The sequence below is a fragment of the Synchiropus splendidus genome, chromosome 11 (assembly GCF_027744825.2).
Source record: "Synchiropus splendidus isolate RoL2022-P1 chromosome 11, RoL_Sspl_1.0, whole genome shotgun sequence".
NCBI lineage: Eukaryota > Metazoa > Chordata > Actinopteri > Syngnathiformes > Callionymidae > Synchiropus > Synchiropus splendidus.
In genome coordinates, this window is record NC_071344.1 from 14,984,058 (window position 1) to 15,002,406 (window position 18,349).

The 18,349-nt window shown below is 45.1% G+C and overlaps 1 protein-coding gene and 3 non-coding genes across 5 annotated transcripts in view; 2 read left to right on the forward strand and 2 right to left on the reverse strand.

Moving 5' to 3' along the window:
• Positions 1-14,079, forward strand: part of ccdc88b (coiled-coil domain containing 88B) — a 40,797-nt gene extending 26,718 nt beyond the window's left edge. For both annotated transcript variants that reach the window (XM_053878781.1, XM_053878780.1), the window contains 7 exons: positions 1,241-1,518; positions 1,595-1,738; positions 3,955-4,141; positions 7,163-7,308; positions 8,759-8,866; positions 10,428-10,567; positions 13,549-14,079. In XM_053878781.1, coding sequence (XP_053734756.1) covers positions 1,241-1,518; positions 1,595-1,738; positions 3,955-4,141; positions 7,163-7,308; positions 8,759-8,866; positions 10,428-10,567; positions 13,549-13,868 — 1,323 coding nt within the window. In that variant the 3' untranslated portion in view covers positions 13,869-14,079. The remainder of the gene's footprint in view (positions 1-1,240; positions 1,519-1,594; positions 1,739-3,954; positions 4,142-7,162; positions 7,309-8,758; positions 8,867-10,427; positions 10,568-13,548) is intronic.
• trnaw-cca (transfer RNA tryptophan (anticodon CCA)) lies at positions 5,959-6,030 on the forward strand. Its single transcript has one exon. It is a non-coding gene; the product is annotated as a tRNA-Trp (tRNA).
• Positions 7,012-7,083, reverse strand: trnaw-cca (transfer RNA tryptophan (anticodon CCA)). Its single transcript has one exon. It is a non-coding gene; the product is annotated as a tRNA-Trp (tRNA).
• Positions 10,156-10,227, reverse strand: trnaw-cca (transfer RNA tryptophan (anticodon CCA)). Its single transcript has one exon. It is a non-coding gene; the product is annotated as a tRNA-Trp (tRNA).
• Positions 14,080-18,349: the final 4,270 nt, after the last annotated feature.

The window sequence follows — 18,349 nt, forward strand, 5'->3', positions numbered from 1 at the left end:
GTGAACACAGATTACACTGATCAAGTTGATGTATACGCTAATTTATTCCCTTGAACCACTCATTTCTGGTTGCTTGGCAACAAGTGTGAGTTGCATTCACACACTCTATCTGGGCAGACTAAGATAACCTTTAAGATATCAGTTGCGGACAAGTGAGTGGAGGATTTTGGATGAGCTACGTATTCCAAAGACAAACTTTCAGACTTGGTTCAATAAACTTCATACATGTAATCTGTAATTCCCTTTTTGACACTATTCACGACTGAACTTCTAACTGAACTTATATTTTGAGTCAATCCAGTTTAATTCAAGGACTGACTTGTCGCTTGCTTGATGATGAAAGCTGCATTTAACTGCCAGTAATTTGGATCATAGTGATGTGGGAACTTGTTCAACTGTTCATTCTGAGTAAAACATTGGTCTTGCACTTACCCAAAATGAGTAAAAATTGTATACGTTTAACATATCAGTATAATATAAATTTTTTTTATAAAGTTTATGTTAGGAGAGGCTCTAAACTGTTCATGCCTCCACCATGCCCCTCATTTTCTCTCAAACTGTGATTTTTAGCATTATTGATATGATGCATGTTACATAATTCGTGTTAAATACATTCCAATTTGTGCAGTCGGCTAGCGGGTGGCAGTAGCGTTAAGGAGCTTTGTCAACACACTCATTGCTACCCTATTGTTTCCTAAAATAAATAAATAAAATATATTGAAGAAAAACATTATTCATCATTTATATTGAGATAGAGTAAATTAAATGTATTCATGTGAATCGAATAATAATAACATTTTTTCTTCTCTTTTATAGTATTTAAGTCACAAAAATTATGAGAAGAGATGCCCTTTATTGTAGCAATTTATATATTCTATATTGTGTTTTATGAAGACAGTATTTGTGCTAGTTTGGAACCACAAGTAGAACAAATGATTTGATATATCTAAATTGAAGTCACGGCCGAGTTTCTTGCTTTCTTCCCAACCCTGTGAGTTATATGGAAATACAGTCGCCTGTTTTGGAGTTTTCTGTCTGGTTATTCTGTGTGTGTACTTTGAAATGAGGATGGCTCATTGGAGGCTGAAGGACACAGAAGAGTAGTGTGTTAGAACTCTACTGTTGCTGCGCAGAATGAGTCTCAGACCTGTGAACTACAGAGGTGTAATGAAACGAAAGTAAGACGGACATTTTTGAGTTGGTAAATCAAAAAGTCTTCTGACCCATCACCTTTCCTCAGGTGGAGCTGGCTTCCTCACACACCCAGCATGCAGCTGTGCTAGCACGCTGCAGTGAGAGCGAGGCCCGGTGTGTGGCCCTGGAGGCCGAGTCCAAGGTTTGGGTCCGGGAGCGAGAGGAATCGGCACTGAGGATGGAGACGCTGAGGCGGGACCACGAGCGGTTGACATCACTGCAGCAGCGGCAGGAGGCAGAACTGGAGGAGCTGCTGGAGAAACACTCCCAACTGCGGAGCAACAATCGCAGCCAGGAGGTCAAGCATCGTGAGCTGGAGGCATTGTAAGTCAGATTGGAAAAGTATTCAAAATTCACACACATCTTGTGTTTTTTCATGGTCATCTTTGTGTCGTCCAAGGTACAAGGAGCTGGTGGAGAAGAAAACTCTGCTGGAGGATGTGGAGAGAGAGGTGAAGTTTGAGAGGGAGGCGATGGAAGCCGAGGCCCAGAGGAGCCAGGAGAGAGAGAGGGAGCTGGAGAGGCTGAGGGAAGAGAGCCAGAGGTGACTAATGCTCATTTACTCTCAGGAGATAGGGCTTCTATCACGCCACTGGAACATCAAGTACAAATAATTACGCACAGACAATGGCTCAATAGAAGCACAACGTTGGCTTAGACTTGATGGTGAATCAAACAAATTCAAATGATTTTAAAGGTTTGAATCGCTCCACAGCTTTTCCCTTCACCTTCAGGTTTAAAAGCTGGCATTTTTATAAATTAAAGGCAAATATCTTTTGGTGATCATGTTGGTTTTGGACTTTGTTGTTGTCATCAACTTTTGACTCTGAGATGAGCCCCCTTGTGCACATATGGGTGAACAGCAATACCAACATAGAGAGGGAAAGCGGAAAAGGACCAGTACAATTTTGTACGTGAAGGGAGCCTGAATGGGCCTGAAGTCTCCCTAACAGTGATGAGAAGGGAGGGAAATGGCTGCCATTTTCCTCCCACCTTCTCCCTCTGTTTGCTTTCCTGCCTCTGAGCCCTGTATTTTGTATTTGACACCATTCTTTTCCTGACATACCTTGCGTTATTAAGGAATGTCGATGATAAGACGCAGCTTGACCTTTCAGCGGAAACCCATTTAAACAACCACTCAAATCAATTTTCAATCAGAAATGGAGCGTCCCTGGTCGATCCTGGCCCCAGGATGGAGCCGTTCAATCCCATTCATCACAGCATCATGTGATCCATATCCATTTTCAAGTCTTACTGTTGTTCACGGCGCTGTTCCCTCTGAGGCTCAGACAACACAGTGTGCTTCATGTTATGGATCCAGAAAGCTGTGCTGTTGATCAGTCAGAGCCAGTCACTAATGTAAGTCACTCACAGTTCAACAGAAGCCGCCTGCCACTCAACCATCCCAGAATACACTCGCTAATGTGAAGCGAGCATCGCTTTATATGTTCCATTCTACTTTCTACGTGTTGAGGCAAATGATGGATTCACCCTGACAGCTTCCCAACCTATCTGGACTTGAGCTGGTTTCAAATGTGTTTTGTTGTTTCGCCCTCACTGAATGTAAATGTCATGAGCAGCAACGATTACACCATCCATCATTTTGAGGTTATTACTATAAGCAATGGGTCAAGAAAGTCAACGCCAAACAGATGCAGAAGGAAGGGCATGTGATGGAAGGTGGGGCGGGAGTGTGTCTTCCATTGTGAGTGGGGAAAATAGACCGTTTGTGCATCTTGACTTCCACTGAAACACTACACTAGTTTTATTTTATAACGTAGCCCAGTGAGTAATGCATCATTTTTTTCTATCTGCTGCATATTTACATGGTCGACAAGCATCTTTATGCTTGGTTGGAGCAGCATGTGACCTCTAGAAAAAGTAAGTCCACAGAGAAGAAAGAGGCAGGACACAGCACCTCCAGGACTTGACTCTGGTGACATTCCGGTGTGTGTCAAGTCAAACATCATCTCTGTTTAGACTTGGTCAACATGGGTTGATGAATCAAATGAATTATTGAATGGCAGAAATTACGCTTGAAATCATTTAATAACAAACTCAACGTCAAGAAAACCAGAAACGATGTGAATCACGGCTTGCTTGTTTAAAACAGTGATTTATTTCCTGCTGGATGACGTTTTAATCCACAATAATTAGAGATGTTATGTAAAACTACAGTCCTGTTGTTATTCTTCAGAAATATTGGATTATACTTAGTCATAGATATCATCACCTTTTCTTTGTTTTCTTCTTTGTGTTTGTTTTCGTTGCTACTACAGTGTGGCTGGAGGATATTATGGGATTCTTTTGTCTGAGAAACGGAATGAGTTTCTGTAAAGCTCAGACCAAAGAGGTCTTTGCTCTGTGTTTGTAGAAGTTTCCAATATTGATCTTGCAATGTTTGTTTGCAATGTAATATTAATATTGAATTGAATATTTATTATGTAGCTGGCAAAAAAGCTGGTCAGTGCTTTGTTTTGACATCATTCATCACACAAAATGAAGACAGAATGGGAAACTACAGGCCCGTCCGTGGTTACTGCCGAGTGTTGCAGTGGCCATTACGTCTCATCTCGTACCACTTTTCACCAGCAAGTGAAGCAATGGGAAGCGCCTGGTCCACTCCATAACACGCAGCACATATTTGGTCCTGGGCATTACCCATTGTGTTTGTGTTCCTCTGCTCATTAGAGAGCAGTTAACCATCATATTAAACACAGAGTTTGGGCAGTGCTGAATGAAACCTGTGCTGTGTTGCAGGCTGCAGGCCCAGCTGAAGGACTGGCTGGCATCGCAGGCCGAGTTGCTGGCTCAGGGATCCGTGCTGAGGGCGGAGCTGAGCGCCTCCCAGCTGGAAAGGACAAGGCTGGAGGGAGAACTCAGCGGGCTGAGGGAGACCAACCAGAGCCTGGACCTCAGCAGCGCTAGGCTCACCAGTCAGTACCAGGTACCATACAAACACAGACTGGCAAGTTGTGGGCTCAGCACCCTACGCAGTTCTGGGTCAGAGATTTCATGTCATTTAAAGAAGTGTATCTCTCTGCTTTGACGTATAATAATGCACGGTATGCTTAGCTAGTTCAAAGCTTACATCATCACCATGCTTATCACCCCTGCTGGTCCTTAATAACAGCACTAAGAATCATGGGGGTAGTGTGAGGTTGCTTCAGTCTGTGTGTGTCGGTGGGGAGAGAAGCATAAAGAGATTGGACATTTGTAGCGCAGGTGCACTGGTGGCACAGGTTGATAATGACTCTCAGCAGGGTGTTTGTTTTCCCTTATAGCCTCTTTTGGCTCTCCCTGAATACACCGAGAGCAAACCTGCCCTCCATTTCTGGGAGTTGAAGGTACAGCGGTGGAGTGCTGGCCCTGTAACACAGACGAGCTCAGAAGCTACTGAAGAAAGACACATAAGAAAGATAGATATAAAGGAAAGAATTCCTCTCGCTTCCAAACAGTTCGACTGTCTCAACTTTGAATGAGTCCTTCCATGCTCTTTTTGATGCCGGCCCAATTAAAGTGATTGTTTTTCTAGCGAGGACCATTCTGCTCTCTTTAAAAACCCGCTGCTCACTGGAGCAACGCCGAGTCAGTATTCATGACGGAGATGTTGGCAGTTCTAAGCAGAACGGGCAATTTGCATAAAAATTAGCATTTAAAATACTATTTAGGTGGCGAGTTAATAGACGCGTCAGTGAACACAGAAAAAAAGTCATTTCACCAAGTAAGAAATTGAAACATGTTGCCTCGAAAACAAAGGTTTTTGTGCTCTGGAAAAAAAAGGTCACAAATGAGAAAGGAGCAAATGGTGCAATCAGATTGTGTGTGACAGCAATGATGCCAAGGGAAACTTAGAAATGAAATGTTGATGTTCTTGTTCTTCTTTATTCTCCGATGCCTTTCTTCCAATCTGGCAAAAAACAAAACATTTGTTATGAGGAATGTTGGAATTGTTTTTACCATAATTTGGTTGAATGATTGGGACAAAATTGTTTTGCTAAACAAGTCAATCAGTTCTAAATGAAATGTGGAGCCACTGTTAGTATGTTGGAATCAGCATCATCACTGATAAATGTAACAAGAAATGTTACATTTATCTGGCGGCGGCGAGTCTTCTCCAGTTTTCAGTGAGCTAATCCAGTGGTTGCATGCGTCCGCTTGCTTTTAAAAACACTTCATCGTTGGAACTGAGAACCAATATGGAAGTGCTGTGCAGTTTTTGCTATGTTGTCATTATTTAGTATTTGTGCACTGTAGTACTGCTACTATGTTGAGCTCATCAGCAGAGTTTGGGGTCTCAAACTGACCCAGGAGGGCCGCACTTGGTGCAAGTTTTTGTTCCTACCAATTCAAAGGCTGCTTGTTTTAGATGACGCCTGACTGGATAACCCAGTGTTTTTTGACCGCTTTTAAGCCGTGGCACACTGAGGCTCACCACCAAAGGAACCTCGACCAAAGCACAGTTGTGCTTCGTCCTGTAAAATCCCTTTTCATTTGAGAAAAATTGTAGCCACTGACACTCTGCGATTTTGAGATGCTTGTATTTGTTTAAAAATGATTCCAGATAAAAGGATTGATTGATTTTAAATAACTTTAGAATTTCAACCAACTTTTAAACACCAGGGCTTGTTGTTCTGCGAGTGTCAATTTTTTTGAAGTGAGATGGCACATTCGCCGTTAGCTGTGCAAGCTCTGCGTCGCGGGACCAAGGAATCCTCCATTACTGTGTCGTGAAGGTGTGTGGTCAAGGTAGAAGTGCATCAGGACTCTGTGGCGCAACGGTAGCGCGTCTGACTCCAGATCAGAAGGTTGCGTGTTCAAATCACGTCAGGGTCACATGTTTGTTTTTATAGCGGTCACCCAATATCTAAAGGTTTTCTGGAGTTCTCTAGCGGCAACAGTACATTTTTGAACTGTGTTGCAGCAAGGCTACGGTTTTAACTGTTGCCAAGCATTTTGGTAGCATCTCTTGCTACTGGTGGCCTCATCAGCATTAGTAGTATTACACTATTTGATCTATCGTGGATTGGAGGTTTTATGACTTACTTAACATCATCAAACTTAGGTTTAACTACATGTGTATTTTCTGGACTGTGACTGACATTTTCCTCAAGACAAAAACGTGACCCAGAGGTGATCTGAATACACAGCCTTCTGATCTGGAGTCAGTCACGCTACCATTGCGCCACAGAGTCAAAGACGAGGGGAGCGAGAGTCAAAGCAACTGACAAAAAGGGTCTGAACTTGGTACTTGTGACACTTCTTGAGTTTTCTTGCTCCTGAAACAACTCTAACCACTAGCAAGCTCCAAAATGCTTATAATGATATTCGTATTCCTGTGATTTTTTTAAACAATAAAATAAATAAATAAATAAAAATAAAAATCCCTTCAACGGATAGAATAACGTTAAACCAGTTGAAATTTAATTTTATTTGGGGATTTCAGTTTCTCCATGATTTGCTCTCTCTGTGTCACGAGGAGTGTCGTCGGTGGACATCATTCTAGGCACCAGTTCATCTCCCTTTGAACAACACTGTTTTATATCAGTGGTTTAAAAATAGCATCTTTCAGTTTTTTATTGGATCCTTGGCGGATACATTTATTTCCGGCAGCAAGTGCTGAGTCTAAATGGCATTGAATGCAGGGGAACCTGGAGAAACCTTTTTAGATCCTATTACATGAGATTCTAATATTGTGTCTCAGGGTTAAGGTTATTTCACAGTGAATGGCTTCTCACTAAGCCACCTCAACAGATGTTTGCAGTGAAACGGATTCCCGTGGAGCAGAGTTGGATTATTATAAAAGTAACCAGCTTTTGACCCTGACGTGATTTGAACACGCAACCTTCTGATCTGGAGTCAGACGCGCTACCGTTGCGCCACAGAGTCGGTGTAAGCTGCTGTTCATCTGTGTGCTCAAACATGCACAACTGCAATCTGACCAGTGTGGCTTTGTGTGTGTTCCCAGCTGCTGACCCAGCTCAAGGGAAACATGGAGGAGGAGAACCGACATTTAGCAGAGCAGAACCAGAGTCTTCTGAAAGAGAACCGGGCCTTGCTGGAGCAGAGTCTGGAGCGCAGAGACTTGCACTACACCCAACAGCGGGAATACCAGTGAGTGGTCAAACAGCGTTACATTCAAAATGGCCACTAGACTGCAGAAGTAGGAGTGGATGGCCCAAAGCAAACACCCTTCCCAGTTCCACTTATCAATTCAGAGCTTGAACCTCTATGTTTTCAGAGGGGGAGCTGTGTAAGTATCATCACTCAGTCACCAGAAGTTACTTATACTGTCAGGGTTTATGTCTGTCTCCCTCATGGGCCAAATTTGTGATGGCAGCAAAGATGGACATTAGACATTTCATTTGAAGCACTTGGTCATATGGTCGGCTATATTTTGAAAATGGCTAAATGTGTCGACTGAACATATGTCCTCTCCGCTCTGTCTGAACCTTGCGGCTTGTACAACAACGCGGCTAATGTATGGATGTTTACAGGCTTAAGAGCGTCATGCTGCCAAAACACTGAGTCTGGTCATGTCAAAGCGAAAACATCACAGGTGTGTTATTGACCTTAAAGAAGCTCCACCCACAGAGCTGATCTCCTGGAGGAGAAGCAGCAGCTGAGAGTGGCTGTGGTGTTGGGAGCAGTTTAACGTCAATAACAGATGTGAGGAGCTGATGATTCCAGTGTATTTCAAGAGTCCGTCTCCATGTTTTCCAAACTAGTTTTATGATAAGCTCAGTCAACAGAAAGCACATTTAGCCTTAATGAAAATGTATTTTGTTGACTAGTGTAAAGCTAGCTGCAGGTAAAATTATTACAGTGCAATAATGCGCCTTGAATACACCTGGCTCAGTTGCTTTTGAGTGATGTCACATCCATTCCTGCCCACTCTGTTGCGTACGATCAGCTGAGTTGTTCCCGCCTCCAGTGAAAGCGAGTAGACGCTCTGCAGTTGATGAAATATGTATGTTCACATGTATGAAATATGCAGCCAACCTTCCATAACTTGCACTTGTTAATCCAGCTGCGTGCGTCTGCAGGGGCACTTCATGGCAGAGATGTAATCTGTTATCTTTTATTTACACAGTTGAATATGTTGTTGTATTTTTTATCTTCTTGGACAATTGTGTTTTGTAGTTCCCTGTGTCTGTTTCTGGTTGTAATGAACAAGAGGCACAAGCCAAATACATTGTACTGGTGGAAGTGGCCATGTAGGGGGCTCCACTCTTCCATCTCTCCACCCAGACTGCAGTGTCAGTGGCTTCATTTCTTGGCACCTCTTTTGTGCTTGTGGAGGTTTGTTTCCATGCATCGCTTGATCTGATTTCTTATGCATGAGTGTGTGGTACAACGCTGACCTTTCACCTCGACTCCGCCGTTAACATTACCGATGCAGAAGCCAACTTCATCCCACTCTAGATGTGAGTGGCAGCGGGCTCGCTCCCCCCGCGCTAATGACCACGCCAACATGTCAGATTCTGGTTGATCAGAGATGCAGGAGACACTGCCGGCGCCTTCTGACTGACTCGATCATCTCCCTCTTGTGTTTTCCCTGCAGAGAGAAGCTGAGCGAGCTCCGGCGGGAGAAGCAGAAGTTGGTGGAGAAGATTATGGATCAGTATCGAGTCCTTGAGCCAAGCGTGCAACCTCCACCCGCCAAGGCCAAGTACGCTTTGTTTACACTTTTACACTTTATGATGTAGCTGGGATTTTAACCTCCACTGACTGCAGCCATCAGATTCAGGGTCAGTGTTGTGTGTGTGCATGTGCCAACAACCGCTCCTGTAGGGAAGTGGCACCAGCTATGGCCAACCATCTTTTTAGATCGGTTCAAAAGGCCTTGTTAAGAGTGACTCTCATTATTGGTTGGCCCAGTCACAGGTCTCAATTACATTTGAAGCCCCTGCCAGACGTTTGACTCAGTTTTGAAGGCTTCCAAATTGCATGGCGGTCAGGAACTCCTTGTGGTTTTGGACGACACCTAAGGAGAACTTGGTTTCAACAAGTCTGTTGGCGATATGTTGATGAAAGATTTTTGAGGCCACTAGATGGCACTGTCTGCTGTATAGTCTTTGACTTTCAATGAAACCTCACATCATTTTTATACCAAGAGCGCCATCTACTGACCTCTGAAAAACAGAACAGTGTTTCATGAAACCTCATCAGCTGAAGTGGATCATCAGTTGTTCTTTTGCCTTGTGAACCATCCATAAGTATATAAATCTATTTCTCTTTACTCAATCAATCGTTGTTGACAGCGCATGTTTCAGAATCTTTCAAATGGAACAAAGTGTTGTACTGTGGAGCGAGAAGGTAGAAATCCAAGCTCTCACAAACAACTTCTGGGATAAGAGTTTTGGGAGCGAGAAGGTAGAAATCCAAGCTCCCACAAACAACTTGTGGGATAAGAGTTTTGGTACGACTGCCCACATCACTGACCAATTTTATGATTTATATAAAAAGTGAACACTCAGACGATGGTTCACTTTTACTGTCTTGATTTTAATGTGCATCTAGAGTCGGGGTTGTTCAGCTCGCACACCATCCAGGGAAGTGTGCGAGCTCTTCGCTGTAGGAACAGAAATGAATGACGAACGAATAACCGTCACAGCACTTAAATTTTCAGTCGTACTCAAACAAATCTGAAATTGTTGTTCAAATCCAAACATTATGCAGCAGACAGTGCCACCTGCTGGTGTCAGAAAAGTGGGACCCTGTTTCGTGAAAGCTCATCAACCCATCGCTGGTAAATACTATTGATAGATATTCCAAAAGCTCAGAATATACGTCCAGTTGTATAAATCTGGGACAGATTCTTTTTTTTTATGAAGTGAGTAGAAGTACAACTCTGCTCATGTAGATAAGCTTTACTTAGAGCTACTGAAGCGTGTTTATGTTGATGGAGATTTGGTGACTCGGGCAGGAAATGTGGTGGGAAAAACATTACTGATGAGATGACCCTGATGTGATTTGAACACACAACCTTCTGATCTGGAGTCAGACGCGCTACCGTTGCGCCACAGAGTCACCAGCCACAAAAGCCAAAGTGAGGCAAAGTCAGAGGCAAATCCCTCCGAATATTCTGCACCTGCCGCAGTACGATTTGCATCAGTTGCTGCACTTCGGTCTGCAGCTCTGGAGACTGGGCTGCTGCCGTTGCAGCGAGGACACATGATGGCCAAAGATGTCATTGGTGTTGACTGTGAAAATAACGTCTGCCCTCCCAGGAAAGCCAACTGGATTGCTGACAGAATGAAAAAGCTCATCAAGCCTCGTGGAGGAGCCAGAGAGGGCCGGGCGCTCTGCACCGCCGCGGGCAGCGTGGAGAACCTCGCCAGTGGCTCGGAGCCTGACATGCCTCAGTGTGGTGAGACACACACGCCAGCTCTCTTTCACGCACACCGACAGCCCAGACTAGCTCAGAGCGACGCTGCCGACCTGAGAACACATCATCACCTGACTGATCTTCTCAGACCTACTGCACCTGTGAGGTCTTTCATGACCTTGACTTGTTGGTCACAGTTGAATACTTTGGCTTGACAGAGCACAGAAAAGAATGAGGCACATGCACACGTGAAAAAGCCTTCACACTCTCACCGCCAAGCCAGCAAATAGCCACTACTCTGGTGGACTTAAGTGTCCAACGTTGACACCTTCCGTTGTCCACATTGATCCATACGTGTTGTCAGTGGGTGGAAATGTTTCACCTCCCACGAACGGGTGACTGGACTCACTACCTAGTAGAAGGTGTCCCATGGTATATGGAGCACCTCATGTGGCACGACACACACATGAAAGGGGAAACCCTTGTGCACAACTGTGACATGTGTTACATAGACAGGTAGAAACTTAACCATATACAAGCGAAAATCTTACATTTGAAAATCTTTATCTCCCAAGTGAAAACCTCATCACACAAAAACACAAGTTAAAAACCTTTTGCACACAAGTGAAGATCTGTGGCTCATGCATTTGAAAACCTGAGACACACAAGTGAAAACCTTAATCTCAAAAGTGAAAAGCTTTCACACTTGAAAATCTGAAATGAAGCACACGCAATTTTGAAAATGTGTTCCACACAATTGAAAACCTTACACATTGAAGTGGAAGCCTTTCACATACAAATAGGAGACTCTCACCAACCATGAGAGACGAACTCCGGTCTTCCCAAAGTGTCATGTGAGCCACAAGTGTGAGACGTCCTTGCTACACCTGTACAACAATGCTCAGTCGTGGAAGAGATCGGAGCCCCTCTCACTCCGACTGGACGGAGGCGCATCAGCAACCAAATGTGTTGATAAAATCGCTGGAGGACAAGCCTGTGGGCCGACGGTTGAGTTCAATGAAGCAGAGCGGCCGTTTCACCAGTCAATGTTTATTAAATTCATATCCAGGGAGAGAGAGCCAAACAACTGCAGAAGAGAAACTCTTGTCCATGCAGGATTCAAGGTGAAGTAGCGCGTTTCAGGGGCAGAATGGCGATTTACTTCCACGCACGCAGCACAGTGTCCCGTACACATCCTTTCAGAGGAGGCCGACGCACAGGAGTGAAGGAACCATCTCAAAGTGACTGTGTTTTATTCAGGAATGCCATCGAGGTTTTCACCGCTGAGGACGGTTTCATACTGCGCGCTGTGTCGGCTCAGAAGTCCGAGACGTGAACACAAGCGAGTCGGGTTTTGGCCGCGGACTTGATCCCGGCTGGAGAGCTGCACCTTGTCTCGGGAAACTCTCCACGGGGGGGGGAGCTTCTCACCTCAGGCGACTCGGCGCTAGATGCTGAAAAAACTATGTGTGCAGCGCGACTCTACACAAACATGATAGATGCTGGGCAGTGAAGGGTCTGATCGCTGTCTGGGCGCACAACGTGGTTCAAAAACAGCCTCCCAGACCACCGAGGTGTGCAGCCGGGAGCTGCAGGAGACTGGTGCTGGGGAGCGGGAGCGAAGCGGTCCAGGACTCGCGATGTGTGCGGGTGTTTGATAACTCACGTGCTTTCTGATAAACTGATGATAAACACCTGATTTTATTGACAGACAGATTTTCTGCAGTAACTGTTTTCACTGCTGTGATCTCGCAGCTGTCTGCATGAGAACAGCCAAGATAAAGGTGCTGATTTTTTCCCCAAGTTACTGAAGTTCACCAGACGATTCATTGAACATATCTGACATCTGGATGTGGACTTCACCGACATAAATCTTCTCCATCGTCTGTCATCTCTGAGGCGCAGAGGTGCGAGGCTGCACAGCTGGGGGCGCATCGGACTCAGGCCACCCGAGACAGATCCCGCAGTGTGAAACCACCCTAAGGGAGCTTCGATTATTGCAGTGCATTGTGTGTGTAGTAGTGTGTGTGAGTGACGCTGACAATTCTGGCTTCACATCACAAGGTGGTTGCGCAGGAACCGCGTCACACGTTCCGATGTGCCTGCAGTGATTCCAACCATGTCCCTTTTTTCCATTGTCTGATGGCCGTTTGCTCTGTTTGTGCTGTGCTATATTGTCAGAAGGTTTAGCGTGACACTTTTATTTTCCAAGGGGAACACTAGGAGTTCTTGTTCAAGCCTAGTGTGGTTTTCACCTGCTGCATTGTGTTCACCTGACTTTGATGGTGTTGATGCCGTCGGCTGCTGACTGACATCACTGAGGGTAGTTTCCCTCCGCTTTGCTCTGCAGGTGCGTCACTACCTGATGTTGTATTGCCCCGTGTCATGAGGCATGAGGCGAGCCGTTCTGAAGTTCATTCACCTCATGTTGCATGAGTCTGCATTGTCTTAAATAATTGACCTGCAAAACATGCAAAAAGGCCACCATCCATTCACCACCTGTAAAGCAAAAAGCAAAAAAAATGACACCAACTTCCACTGGCTGCAACATATGACTATTCATTCACTTTTTAAAAATTCATTATAGATAGTTTTTTGTTGATGCATGGTGAAAGAAAAGGACATTTTTTCATTTATTTTATTAATCAAAAACAAAATAGTGTCAAAAAAGTGTCAAATATTGCTTCATTTTTAGAATCGATCTAGTCATTTTATTACTAACATTACTACAACATGAAAATAATAATTTATGTTCACTCTGATTCTGATTTTAAGCAGTTAAACCTTTGATTGAAGGAGCTTTAAGAAGTAAACAAACAAAAAATAATAATTGCTGCTGCTTTTCTCGTCTGTTTGTCAGATCAGGCGTGAAAACCTGATTTAGTTTATTTACTTTGCGAGTCAGTCAACATCCCACTTCTGGGAGGACAGTGACAGACCCTCAGCTTCTTTCATCACTTGCTGTGGATTTGGTGGGAAAGTAATTAATCCTAATCCTGTACTTCTGCCGGACTCCCCCCCAGATCCTTGCAGCGCGCCCGTCTCTCCGTCTCCCTTGAGAAAATCCCTGACCCAGACAGAGCCGGACATCTCAGTTCCCTCCACGCCGACGGCGCTGCGCTCCACAGGCCGCCGTAAGCTGGGCTCCCGTCACGGTTGGGGTTTGGGTTTGGCTAAAGGAGGATCCGGAGTGTCTCAGTCTTTCAGTCCAGGCGACAAGCGAACGCCGCCCCGCCTGAGGCTTGGCTCTGCCGTCCTGTGGGAGGGCGAGGGTGTCACGCACCCGCCCGCCGACACCGCCTCCTCCGTTCAGCACAGAGATGCCGAGGACAGCGTGGAGTGAGAGGAAGCAGTGCTGAAACCCTCCGGACATTTCAATCCCAATCAAGTCGGATTTTCACTGAAACCAGAATCCGCTTCTCTGACCTCCAGTCACAAATTGTTTTTCACACATGTGGGGAGGATTTTTGTGTCAAAATAAACCAATTGAAAACATCAGTGAAGCATTAGCGTCTTCAAATTCATGGCTTAAATTTCAGCACGAGCTTCCTGAGCACGGCGTGTAACATGAAGATCAGAAAAGTCCTTCATCTCTGCCTCGATTATTTTTAGGACCATCATCAACATCCTGCTGCGTCCTCGGATTGTGGCCCTTTTGTACCGTCTCATTTTGAAGATGCGATCACATGCTTCGAGGCTCAAAAAGAGGCCTCGACGATGCTGAAGCAGAGGCATCAAAACAAAGACAGAGGAGGTTTAATTTTAACTGCTCAATTAAACACCGTGATAAAAGCCTGCAGCAGAGGCGACAGAGGAATGTGTCGCGATAAATGAACAAAATAAAAAGCAAATGATTCCGACAAAGCACGTCACAAAACAGTCGGCCTCAGGACCGACCCCATGGAGGCCAACAGAAAAATCGAAGGCGGAGGACAGTTTTATTTCCCTCTCTGTCCGAAGGTTGCTGCATCTGTCCTGTGACTTCTGCTGCAGCAACTAAAGTACCGTAGTCTCCAGACTATATGCTCACGTGCTCCGAGCCCAGCGGCACAAAGCTCATATGTGGATCCTTGTGCTGCCAAGACATAGAGCTGTGTCCCAGACTGATGAAATGACAGGCGTTTTATTGACATTAAAGCGCAGGAACAGCGCCTATACTTTCATTGGTCTGATGAGACCAGTCTAACTACAGTGGCCACGTGATGTAGGTAATCTCCACACCAAAGTTGGCTTCTGTTTCCTCCTCTTTTTCCAAGTCCAGACATCGGAGTTCTAAGTCCACCACTGTCTTCAGTCATTGAGAAGAAAAATGGCAAAATAAACGTCATCAAACAGCAAATTTAAAACACAATTTAAGCATTGTCACCCTTTAAATCCTTTTTTTAATGAAAAATATGACATCAATATCAAAGTACCATTGCAAATGTATGTACGTTGTAACGTTTGCGTCTGTGCAGGGACAGGGTTGTGAAACAAATATGAGGAGACAAACTTTAATAGCAGTCTCTTGAAGAGGGTGGAGCACGGAGAGTTTTAAATCAAATATTAAACACTGTCATTAAGCAGTGAGCAGGTTTGGACCTTTGTGTGGGGAAGGTTGAAGTGGTGAGGTTGAACTGTGAGTGGTGAGTTTGCAAATAAGGAATCAGATAAACACATAAACACAAGCCTGTGTGTCCAATGTTTTTCAAATAATGAGTGGGAAGGGAAGTGAAAGAGAGAGTGAAATCTGATCACCAAACCTGCTGGAGCTTTGACGTCTTCACATCCAGGTACAATCCCAATCTAAATGTGAAGAAGCGGCACCATCTGGCTCTTCTGAAAATCCCATTTCATCTGATTTGACCAGAGCAGAATCAGTGGCTGATGGAATGGGAAGGGATCCACCGCCTCCTGTTCTCAGCAGCGCCAAATGGTGTCAGTGTGGAGCCGCCGCGGCCCCTGAAGACGGACGGACCAATTAGCATGGAGCAGACCTGAGAGCTGATCACAGCCAAAGGGCTTCTTTACAAGACAAACAGCGTCCACCGCAGGAGCCGCCTCCAGGATGACACCGGGCAACGGCGGCGCTTCAACAACAGGCCCGGCTCGCCCCTCACACACATCCTGAATTATGATCTGCAGATGACAAATGAATCCCTAACGCCATTCATGAATGATGTAGATGTCACGGCGACGCTAATGAAAAGGCGAGCCAGCATTGTGTTTGTGGAACTGTGATGAGAGCGGCTGCACGGCGAGCGCAGGGCGAGGCGAGGGCCAGATATTGGTTCTGCCAGTCACTTAGAGGTTCATTATGAGCGGGAGGCAATGCTCGCCGGCACACAGGCGCGCGGAGAGACAGACAGGTAATGGACAACCTTTCCATTCAAACGCTGTTCTGTGAATAAATCTCCCCATGATGAAGTCACGTCAGCGTCATGAAGGAGGTGAGAAACTTTCCATCCTTTTCTCCCTGCTTCATGACATCAACTCAACCACCAGCTCCAAGAAAAAGCTTTAAAATGTGAGGATTTCAACACTTTGTAAACCATTTACACCTTTTTAAAATGTATTTTTTGCTACATTTTCATCATTATTATGCAGGAAAAAAAAATCTGTCAGGTAATTTATTTGAAAACTGAAAGTTAAAAATTAAAAACAAGGAATGGACTTTAATAAAATAAATGACTCAAAATAACTGTTACCGTCCAATACATCAATTGCTTCCATGGATAATAATGCCAAACTTGTGTATACTGTGTATATTAATCTTACCAATAAGGGTTCTGTATGTATTTTACTTTTCTAAATAAAGATACATTAACAAAAACAAACAAAGAAAAGTGTAAGACCTGCTGAGGTTCTGGTTAGCAGTATCATTGGCCACGTCATCTGTTGTCCAAGTGATGTAGCATTTGTTTGGGAATTTTTTTCTGACAATAAACCTGGCCATTGAACAGAACAGGGTAGCCATTATCGAACCTGAGCTGTGGAGTGTGAAATCCTAGTTTAGATAGGAACGACGGTCAAGACAGCATCCTGAAGTCACCAGCATTTTTCCATCAATCCTCCTTTCACTCCATGAACGCTGGGAAATGCTTCTAAAGTGACATGTAAATAGTCTTGCCATTTTGCTTTGTCTCTGCATCAAGTTTGAAACTGAAGCTAACAACCTCCCACTGATGTCTTTAGCGAATGTTGCCAATCCAACGCTGAATCAGTGCCAGGCTGACTGAAAACCTCCGGATCTTCATGTGTTCATCCTTGGCCGTGCCTCTCAGTCATCCGTCCCCTTCACGTCTCTTTGGACGTGAACGGGGAGCAACAGTCTCTTCATCCTTGTCTGGCAGGTTTGGATCACACAGCGCGAGTGGAACGCTAACTATGAGTAAGAATGAGTGGAAATACGTTTCGAAACAAAGAAGAAACATGAATGAATGTGTGAGGATAAATGGAATATCACAGGAAATATTAATGGACATAATGAAGCGAAGCTAATGGAGCTGAAGATTAATGCTCTTCAAGACGGTGGGGGGTCGTGTTCAAGGGAAAATCGGGTTGCAGCTTTAACTGAATAAATGTTTCTTATTGCCCTCATACAGTCTCCTCTGTAACTACACATGTGACCCCCTCCCTCTGATGCGTCCAGCATGCCATGAAAGACTGCGTTTAAGATGTGCGTTTAAGCCTGGAGAACCCAAGGCTCAGTTGTTACTATGGTTCTCCTGGGTCAGGGTTAAAATTTGCCCCAGGCTCTTGATTCGTGTTTGAAACGTAGATTTTTTTAAAATTATTTTTTAGTTTTAGTTTTATAGGTAGATAATCACTATGTAGGCAAAGAGGACCAGCGTACACAGTACAGAGTGTGGAAGTCGACAGCACAAATGGAAGTGGAGCGTGGAGTTCCACAAGGCTCTGTTCCGGCACCTGAACCATATCCTCCCCGAGCCATGTGTTGTGCAGGAAAGAAAAACCGGACCAATATCACTCACAGAACAGTGTATCCTCACTGTTTTGAAAACACAACTGGGGACAATTCAAGAGAATTATTTGGAGCCATTCAGCCGAAACAAAGGGCGCCGTCATGCGGGGCCTTGAGTGTGAGCCCACGCTGCCACTGACAATCAACCGGAGCCAACAATATCAAGTGACGCCTTTCAAGCAAAACAAACTCTTGATGCTTTGTTTGTTTACGCAGCACTTGGCTTCGCAGCAGTGAAGAATGATCCTCACGTTGCGACAAATCTGTGGGGGTGAGGAAGTCTTGGCGCACAGCCAGCGGCGTCCAGGGTCCTGTTTCCGAAATTGATGAAAGATGCATGGCTGCCCTGGTTGACTGGGTTGTTAGGCGGCAAGACTTTGCTCTGCTGCTTCATTATTGAGCCTCCTGATGTTAGAGGCTCCCTCGCCTCTACTCTTACCTTCAGCCCTGGCATCAAACTTTCATGGCGCGTTGAGCTCCGGAGTCTCACTTGAACACAAACCACACTTACACCACTCAGTCCTCCAACAGGACGGACGTGCCATGCCAAACGCTCTCAGGTGCATCAGCGGCTCGGCGTCGCACCGGGAAGAGATTCCCTGTGGAGAGAGGTGATGTTTGCCCACGACGTGCCGAGTCATTCTGTTGATTCTCTCCTACTGTGAGCGGTGTGACGCGTCTGCTGGGCGACCCTCCGTCGCCGCCTCACAAAACTGTCAGAATCTCAGTGCTTTTACTTGATGAGGAGATCGCAAAGGTGAGTCAGTCACTTCCCTACGTCTGTTCCCTCCACACGCCCTCCTCTCTTTTATTTCATCATTCCATTCTCTTGCTGGCCGTGGAGCTGTCTCCAAGCGGCC